The 9,624-nt window shown below is 47.7% G+C and overlaps 1 protein-coding gene across 1 annotated transcript; it reads right to left on the bottom strand.

Moving 5' to 3' along the window:
- Positions 1 to 1,929: 1,929 nt before the first annotated feature.
- Positions 1,930 to 2,295, bottom strand: PRR15 (proline rich 15). Its single transcript, XM_032180800.1, has one exon. It carries the CDS (start codon positions 2,293 to 2,295, stop codon positions 1,930 to 1,932), a length of 366 nt encoding a protein of 121 aa, XP_032036691.1.
- Positions 2,296 to 9,624: the final 7,329 nt, after the last annotated feature.

The raw sequence follows: 9,624 nt of genomic DNA, 5'->3' as shown, positions 1-9,624 counted from the left end.
ACATCTGCATGAATTTTACAAAACACTGATCTGTTAACCCCCCTGGGCTAACTGATCCTGAAGTAAGTTTTTTTTATTGTCAGTCTCTCAGTTCCCAGCTTTTAAACTTTCCTTCATTTCTCTCACATCCCTTCATACATGATGGGGCTTGTTCCACTTGCTTCTTCTTCACAGAAGGCTTTCGGGTGCCCCTTTACTGAAGAGGTTCCAGGTAAGAAAAGCGTCTCTGAGGAGAAACAGCAGTGGTCTTCAGGAGCTCCCCCACTCATTGCTCTCTGCTTTGTCAGCACGTAGTCAGGAACACAAAAGGCAGTCCAAAACCAATCAGTGGTTTGTAGCTTGACTAAATGAAAGGGAAAAGCGCAGGTCTGCACATTGGGTGGAAAAAAAAAAAAAAGAGGCTTTTACAGAAATACATTTATGATGATACAACCCCTTCGTCCTTGGATTTAGGTGTCTGAAGAAGTAGCTGAGTGAAGGATTGTTAACTAAGGCAGCTAGGTTATCTCAGTTTATTGCACAGGAGCTTTCATTACATACTATTATACACCGCGAACCACAGGACACTCGCCCTCTATCTGCTACATCATCTCGTTGACTGTCAGTGACTATTTTAACCCATATTTTCGGTCAGAATTCATATCTTTTTTTTCCTTTCGGGTCACTTTTTATTATGAACTGACCTTAAATAATTAATTACCGCCAAACAAAATCATAACCATATCATACTTGATAGCTAGGAAATGATTTTCAGTCCCTGCCATTATGTAATATCTTGTATCACATTCAAAAAAGGCTAAAACCATTTCAACAATATCAAGTATATTGCAAATTCATTTAGAAATAAATAAGGCAGTTGTAGCTACATCTTCTACTGTCAAGAAATGTGTAATTGCTCAGTATTTTTAGCTGAGTTTGCTCTGTAAGGCACAACACCAGTGCAAATCTGGCTGATAGTTTACTGTGTCCAAAACCCCAGGAGCTGCAGGAAGGGGCAGCTAGCTGCCCAAGTTAAAGTTTGTGATCTTGCTAGCAAAAAATAAATCTTGGGAATCTTTAACCTTGCTTCAGGAGCCTTGATCATAGTAAACATTAAAGAACACTTCCAGCGGTGCCAAAGCCTGTTTCCACGTTTGGAGCACAACCCTGCCCGTGCTCTCTCTCCAGAGCTGGTCTTGTCTCCCAGGAGAGTATTTGCATCTTATCACCCGTTTTCTTCATCGTTGTTTCACTACACCAGTTATCACCAATTATACAAAAACCATGCATTCCCTGGGTACACAGCGGGAATTGTTAGCCAATAACCAGCCTCTCTCTGTAACAGAACTACGGGAGATTAACCTCTGAAACACCTGCTTATCATTAAGAGAGGAAAACACGGTAGAATCCTGCCTTTTGCATATTAAAATGCAATGTGTGGCATGGGAGAACCCAGGCACCTGTGGCTCCCAGCGCCTCTCTGATGAGTCCCACAGCACAAGGAGGGCTCCTTCGCCGGCGTGCCCGCTTCCAGCAGGGCAGAAGCACGACTGCTACAGAGCTGTGGCACCGCTGGAAGGTTCTCGGCCCCGAAACGAAGTCCTTCCTTCGAAAGGCAGCGTGTGAAGAGTCTCTCGGACGGAGAGCGGGGAGAAGCTGGCCCGCAGGCGTGAGCAGGGAAGCGCTGGCTCACGGAGCGGCCCGGGGAAGGCACAGAGACCCCAGGATAGCACCTTTTGAGTCTGCCCACCACAGTACCCGCAGCGGGGCGTTCATCATCACCATGAAGACAATCACATCGTCCCTCGATGCCGAGGCTTGCTCCTCGCGGCGGTCGTGCGGCTCCTCTCGCTGTCCGGGGCCCCCCCGCAGCCTCCGCTGGGCGCCGAGGAGCCCCCGCGAGGGGGGCGAGGAGCGGGGCGAAGCGGCGGGGCGAGCCCCCCGCCGTGGCTACTGGCCCCCGGGGGCGGCGCGGCCGGGCTCGCCGCCGTTGAAGACCTGGGGGCTGTCGGCCAGCAGCGAGGTGCGAGCCTTGCGCGTCTCCTTGAAGCGCCCCGAGTGCGAGACGCGGAGGCTCCGCCGGGCTCCGCCGCCAGCCCCGGCCCCGGCCGCAGCCCCCGGGGGCTCCCCGCTGCCGAAGGGGGGCGTCGCTCCCTCCCGAGGGCCGGGGACGGCGGAGGGAGGCTGCGGGGAGGGGGCGGCCGCCGCTTCCTTGTGCTTCTTCTTGCCGCCGGTCAGCGACTTCCACCAGTGCCCCGCCGAGCTGCCGCCCTTAGCGGCGGGGGCGGCGGCGGTGGCCGCGGCGCTGTCCGCCATCTCGGCGCTGCCTCTGCGGAGGGAGGGCGAGCGTCAGGGCGCTAAGTGGGATGCCCCAATTTTGCCTTTTCCCCTATTCCCGTCCCTTAACCCGGCCCGGACGGGGTTGGGGGTCTCCCTGCTGCCGCCCCCTCGCCCTCGCAGGGGGTCCCGGGGGGCGAGCGAGGGCGGTGACACTGACCTGCGGCAGCGCTGTGCTCGTCCCCGGGGAAGCGCGGCCGCCCCTGCCGCCGCACGCCCCTAGGGCTCCATGGCAGGCGGCTCTGCGGCGTGGCGACAGGCGGCGACAGGCGGCGACAGGCGGCGGCCGGCCCGGGGCTGGCCCCGGTGGGCGGGCGGGCAGGTGTGGGAGGAGCGGCGGCACCGGCGGCCGCGCTCACCTGGACGGCTGCTGAGGCCCAGCCCGCGGGCGGGAGGCAGCCCTCGGGTTTTTAGGAAAACAAAACGCCTTTTTTTTTATTCCCGTTCAGCCGCAGAGAAGGAGTGAGATGTGCCTGCACCGCGCTGAAAGCGGCGATTTGTTTGGAGAAGCAAAACTCCTAAAATTCATGCGGTTCCTAGCACCCACCAGCTGCGCGCTCCGTTATTCGAGGCTGCCTGTGGAGGAGTTGGTGGGAGCAGAGGTATTTCGGCCTCCTCCCCTTTGCAGTTCACCTTCTGCTGCTTGTTGCTTCCCTGAAAGCCCGTAAAGGTAAGCCTTGGGTAAGGAAGCATGCATGCACACACACTTGAAAGCACTCTAAACTGTCCTGCTCGCTGATTTCAACAGCAAAAAACATCCCTACTCTGGAATAAACCAGTAACTTCCAGCAAGAAAAGAGAGCCTTTACATTGCCTCCAAACAAGCAAGTGACTAACATTTTCCAAGACTGATAGCATCAAGGCATTGGGCTCTGAGACCATGGGGCTGTTTCCCCCAGTGAGTATAACCTGCTGCTGTGCTACACATTTGTATCTACGGAGCAAGAAACAGCAGCATTTCTCCTCATCTTGTGTCCCCCAAAACTGCCTGGGAGTTTGTGGAGAAATAAGCACAAATTTAAGTCCTTGTTACAGAATATTATTGGTTAACATTCATAGCTTCCACTCTTCTTACAGGCTTATACAAAACATTTGCCAGTGTATTACTTGTTTATTTTAATTTGATTACCATAGGCCTGACCTCTTAGCTGATATAACACCAAACTTTCACCAGATCGGTGCATTTCTCTGTTCAGTCTAAGAAACTTGCAATGAAGGAAATTTGTCCCTTTTGGCACTTTCCTGAAAATAGGGTCTCCTGAAAGGAGACAGGCAGTTGAGAAAGCTTTATAAGGGATGTTGTGAGTGGGAGAGTGTATGCGGCTGCACAGGAGAACAGCAAAACCTGCTCTGCATCTGAAAGTCACTGCTATGAATCAGTCACAACACAGTTACACAAGATTGTCACTGAGGTTAATGTTTATATAAAAACAGCTCTGGCAGTGAAAAATGTATGTTCTGCCCCTTTCTTACTGCAACAGTAAACAGTTGTTGTGTTCTTTCAGTGTGCACATATTTACAGAATTGATATAAAAAGAAAGCAAAACAATCAGTTACATAGTTCTTTCAATGTGTGGAAGTTAAATACTATATTTATTTTAAGACTGCTGCAGTTAAATTCTGCCCTTTCTTTGCAGAACGAGAGAATAAAATTAACGTGATTTTGTATTCCCAACTGGGTAAATGTGTGGGATTCTAGCAGACACCCCAATACATTATAAAAGGAGTCTGTCTCTTCCTTATTGTAACATGCTCCTTTTTTGCAGGATTGGATCATACTGACATCGGGTCACTTCATAACTCAGCAAGTTGTCCAAAATTCAGAACTAAGATTCTCAAGATTTAGGTTCTCAAAGACTAACTTCATTTCAAAAACTAAGAGTAAAACAAAGCATAACATAACTTTAGCCCCAATATTAAATGCAGATACAATTATATGAAAGGGGTCCAACGATGTTTGAGCCTCCTCTAAAGAAGAACATACGGTGTTGGCACCTACAGAGGGCAGAGCTCTTCATAAGTCCATGTTCCCAGCAACATTCAACAGCACACTTGATTCTGCAAGTTAAGACTCTAACTCTGACCTGACATACCACTGAGCAACTGGCCCTTAGAAAGAAACTTTGCAATGCTGTTGGCACAAGTGGGCCTTTCAGCATTCTGCATTAAGATCAGTTCTTGAAACTCTTAGATCACACACCCTAGATGTCATCTTAATTATAACCAAGGGTGCCATAGGTACAGGAAAAGAACACACGAAGAATTGGCTCCCATCCATGTCAGACTGTCTGCTATGAAGAAGCCAGTGATAATTTCAGTTTGTTAAGCTTTAGATTTCAAAGTGCTAGCAGCATCTCAAACCTCAGCCTTTGCCTTAACTATGGTGAAGGACTCCAACCCTTTTGCAGAGAGGAACATTTTCCCTGTTGAGAGCACACTGCTGCTAAATGCTGTGGGACTGCAGTATCTGATAAGAACTGCAGCATTTCACACCCAGCCTATGTCTGTACTGCCGAAAAAATAGAGCCAGGGAGTGAGTTTGAACCTTGTACCTCATCAATCAGCCATATTGTCAGTGGTGACACCCTGGCATGATTTTGGCCTAATGTTATTTAATACCCACTGTTCAGGCATGGTTTGGAGGCCGTAAGAGCAAGGGATTATTCTCCTAGACAGAATGGACAGAATTACACCAGTTTGTCTCCCTCCACAGTCCTCCAGTTTTATAATAATTTATACTCTATTTATTTATTGTGTACTTTGTAAAATCTATTTATTGTAATAAAATTTATTGATATTTATTGTCACAGGTTTTGCACCCTCAAATATTTCAATACACAACCACTCCTCATGCTATATGCATTACACCATCTCAGCCTCAGGGAATAAAAATACCAGTCTGATGGGCTGCAACATGGCCTTTGCATTGTTATGGACACTAAATCACAATATTTTGATTCAGTGCTTCTAGAAAAAAATAAATATTCTCAAAGGCCACAGGTGATAGCTACCAAGGGCCCCGAGAAGACCTCAGTGAAGATAATTTGGACAGGGCAAGTTGGTGCTGCTTGGCATGGGAGAGGTCCTTGGCCCCATTTTATTGAGTGACACAGATGTAGTCTCAACTCTCCTAATCTTACTTCCAACAGTAGCCTGAACAATATTGTTACTTACACAAGCCCTAATGGTAGCTCTATGAAAGGAGCTAGTCCTGTAGAGGAATGTAAGATGTTAACTTGCGTTAATGCTGGTGATCATCTTTGTTCAATGGAAAGTTTGGCTTCAAGAAGAAATTTGGCTCAGAGCACAATAGATTATGAAACTTTACCTTAACAATACCTATGCCTAAAATGAAGGGTTGAAGCTTCATCAAAAAAGACAGTAAAGCACTGGTGCCTATCAACGCAGTGTAAGAGTTACTCCACATATATCAGCACTGACCCCAATTCTGTTCTTAGGCTTTAGATTTCCAAAGTCTAACCCTAATTCCTACCTTAATTATAACTGTTAGACTCATGCCCACAACTCCCCTCACCCTCATACCTCCCATGCCCAAACCCCCTCCCTTGTTGACCTCAGCCCTGTTCCTAATACTGAGGGCTGTGCAGCAGCCTGAGGAAAAATACAGGTTCCTGAGTATTTGGATTCTTAACCTACTCCTAACAGTTACCTTGGTTATAAACACCAATGAACCCCAGGTTCTCTTCTGATCTTCTTGGTCAACAGCATATGGTAAATTGCTTCTTCATGTGCATTGGTCATACACATACCTGCCCTACAGCAGAACAGAAAATAAGGTGTCTTCAAATTTGTGTTCTTCAGGATCTCTAGATCCAAACCCTAAAGTTAACCCTAATCGTCATTCTAACCTTTATCTTCGTAGTGACAAGTGACTCATACTTTTAGGAAAGAGAACACTTTCATTCTTCTCAGCTTCAACCTCCCCACCTCAGGAGGTCCTGCAGGACCATGCAGTGAATGCAGGTTCCAGCTTCCAGCAGTAAGCTTGGTTCATGACACCCCCAAGGATAACATAAACTGAACCGACAGGTCATAACCCTTTGCTCATTTCTATCACAGCTTATAAGGTTCAGGCCTCATCTGACACATGCTTTCTTCTTCTTTGCAGTCCAAACACCATCCTGCAATAGTCCAGGTCCTTCAGGCTTTGAACTCCCAATCCTGGCTTTAGGCATAGCATCAGCATAGTTATAACCAGAAGACCATGCCTTTAAAGAGAATGTAAGATACGGGTTCCAGTAAGACCCACCGATGTGGTAAATATGCAAGCCCTACGGCATTCAGCAACAATCAGTTTCTTAAGGTTCAAATTTCTGAATCTTAACCATGATTGTTGCTTTAATCAAGGAATGAATCTCTACGAGCTAAGGAACATAAAACGTATTGATGCTCTTACTCTTATCTCTATGAGCCCTATAGTCTCTTCATTGCCTTTAGATAGCTTTAGGGGATACGGCAATATAATTCTGCTTTGAGGATCCAGTTAGATGGCATTCTTCTCCTTGTGTAAGTGTTTGTCAATTACCTTCCTGCTCAGAGTTTTCAGTGGTTCCTGCTTATCGGTGCTGGGGTCTGTTGGCACTCAAATCTTCTTCCCCCCTTTTCTGCAGACAAAGAAGTAAGAAGGATGCCAGGCAGGTCCTTGCTGCATGTGCCTAATGAGCAGGGTTTGGGGAAATCGCAGCATGGAGGGAAAACATCAGCCTCTCCAGCTGCTGCTCCTTTGGGGAGCTTGAACTGCTGGAGAAGTGCCCACTCATGAAGACATTGGTAAGCCTTCGACCCACCACCGTCTCCTTTCCTGCCCTCTCTGACCTCTCAGCAGGGCAGCAGCTCTGTCCTGCCATGGACTTGGCTGTGTGGGCTGTGAGGGGAGTGACACTGGCAGCACTGACATGGCTGTGGGCTGTCTTCGTCTTGAGGTGGGATGGAGGCAGAGGGACAGCAGCAGCCAAGATGGATTTGGAAAGTGTTCTCCCTCCGGATGTGTGAGTCCAGGTGGGGCCCTGTGCAAACACGGTTAGTCAGCTCTCGGTGCCTTGTTTGCACAGATCAGCATCGTGCAGCATGAGCTTATTGCAAAAGACACAGTGCTCCACGTGCTCTGCAAACTGCTCTCAGTACCTATGCTCACTTTCACCTCTTTGGTGATGGGACTTCAAGTCTTCCTTCAGCCGAGCTGACTGTTACCACAGGCACTCCTGGCACATCTCAGGTCTTAAAAACACCAGGGATTTGCCCAATACTACACCCACATTCCCTCCCCACTCCTGTATCCTAAATTTGACAGTCACACACTGCTCAGGTCTTTCCTTAAGCACCTTGTCTCATAAGAGATCCCAAACCTGATGTAGATCTTCCCAAAATCTAAGGTCACGCATCTCTGCAGATTTGTCTCCTTCATTAATCTCAAACCCTATGTGAGCTTTCAGACTGCTAAGTGTTTAGGAAACTGCAGTCTTACCTTTTGTTTAGAAATAAAATGAACGTGATGCTGATTCACTTGTTCTGTGTCTTAAGCTATCTGCTTGCAGAGCAGTGGAGTTGAGAGCAAAGCTGTGTCCTTTCTAACTTTATTTATAAGAAGTTTTACCATAGAAACAATGTATTGCCCATAGGCTCTTTGTTTCTCTTTTTGCAAATTTGTCTTCTTCATTGGTAACCTTTGAATCCAATTGTCCAATTTCAATGATATTTGACAGTAGGAGAGAGATCATAAAGTTGCATGACAACTGGTTTCTGGGTGGAGGAGCCCCAGACAAATGAAGAAACCCTTCAGCACCTCCCCGTACAGTCTTGCCTGCCAGCTGCCTTTTCAGCACACTCATTGCTTGGAGCCAGGCTCAGCATGTGCAGCCCCTTCTCTAGCTTGGGATGCATGGGGTGTACAGCAGGGGACTCAGGGGAGGCTAAAGGATGCAGGTGGGGAAACTAAATCCTGTGGGCATAAAGGAGAGAGCATGACTGGGATGTGCAGTGTGTGGGATACAGGCTGTAAATATCAGACTATACTGTTCTCATGAGACAATTCCTTCATTGAGTTGTCCCAGCAGGTTCAGAATAGTTAAACCTGACTGCAGTGAGTCTTGCAAAGACCAAACTAGGAAGAAGAGCCTTCAGCTGCTCCACAGCACGTACGAAAGTGACTGTGTTATAAATCATTAACTCCATGCAATGTTTTACTAAGCACGGCTAAGACAATTCTGCGTTATAGGAGGTGAGCTGTCTCACCGTGGTGGCTCCAAGGACTGGTTGTATCAGGGTACAGACAGCACCCATCACACCAGAAGATGGGGCTAGCAGAATGGCTTTTGGGGAGCGTGCATGGATGATGATGACTGCTGCCCCCCCCAGCAGGCCACCAAGGCCCTTCTCCAGGAGCTGGAGAACAACAAGGCTCCTGCCTAACATTCAGCTGCAGTGAAATGCAGCTATCTCACCTGCTTCCCAGGACGCACAGCTGCCTTAGGTGACATGACCTCGCAGGGAAGTTACACCAGCACAACCAGAACCTCCTGGAGCTCCTTTCAAATGACTCTGACTGCTGTCTTGTAGTGCCTGGTGTGAGATCGATATCACACTCTGATGAATGCTTTGAAGCAAAAGGAAGGAGTTGATGTAACCCAGTCAGACACAACATTTTTTCTGTGTCGTGGAGTACAGGTTTGCATTGACAGTCAGCTTTATGGAGACAACTCTGCTGGCTTTTCATTTATGGTGAGTCTGGAGCAGAGATATCAGACCTCTGAGGTGCTGCTCAGACCCAGGTACAGCTGTGGTGGCCACAGCAAGTCTGTCACAAGAGACCACGTGTGTGCAGTACAAGACAGCACTAACAGGGTATGGAGGGGACAGGATCCTTCTACCTCCGCAGCAAGCATGTACCTGAGGATGGTGGCTACGCATTAGCCAAGACACACATGGAAGCTTCATTAGGTATTTTGGTTTTGAGATGCAGAATCATATTTTTCCCCCGACTGAGCAGAAGAGAAACTGCTGCCCCTCCAAAGACACTGTGCATGGGTATTTCTAAACATACTGCTTTGAATCCCTAGGCTGGTATATGTGGCAAAGATCCCAGACTGTAAGACATGTGAAGACTACCAGTGTGCTAATGGTAGAAGGAATGGGAGAAACAGAAGCAGAATGGCTTGTGTTCCTGCAAAAATAATGTACTAAAATATATATATTTTTTGCCTTTAAAATATAACACTTAACTGAATGGACTAGAAAAAATAAATAAAATCATTGCTATTCAAATGTCTGCATTCAAGGGATCAGAAAATT

This window comes from Aythya fuligula, chromosome 2, assembly GCF_009819795.1.
Source record: "Aythya fuligula isolate bAytFul2 chromosome 2, bAytFul2.pri, whole genome shotgun sequence".
NCBI lineage: Eukaryota > Metazoa > Chordata > Aves > Anseriformes > Anatidae > Aythya > Aythya fuligula.
Note: the sequence above shows the minus strand (reverse complement) of the source record. Positions and strands in the feature narration are given on the sequence as shown.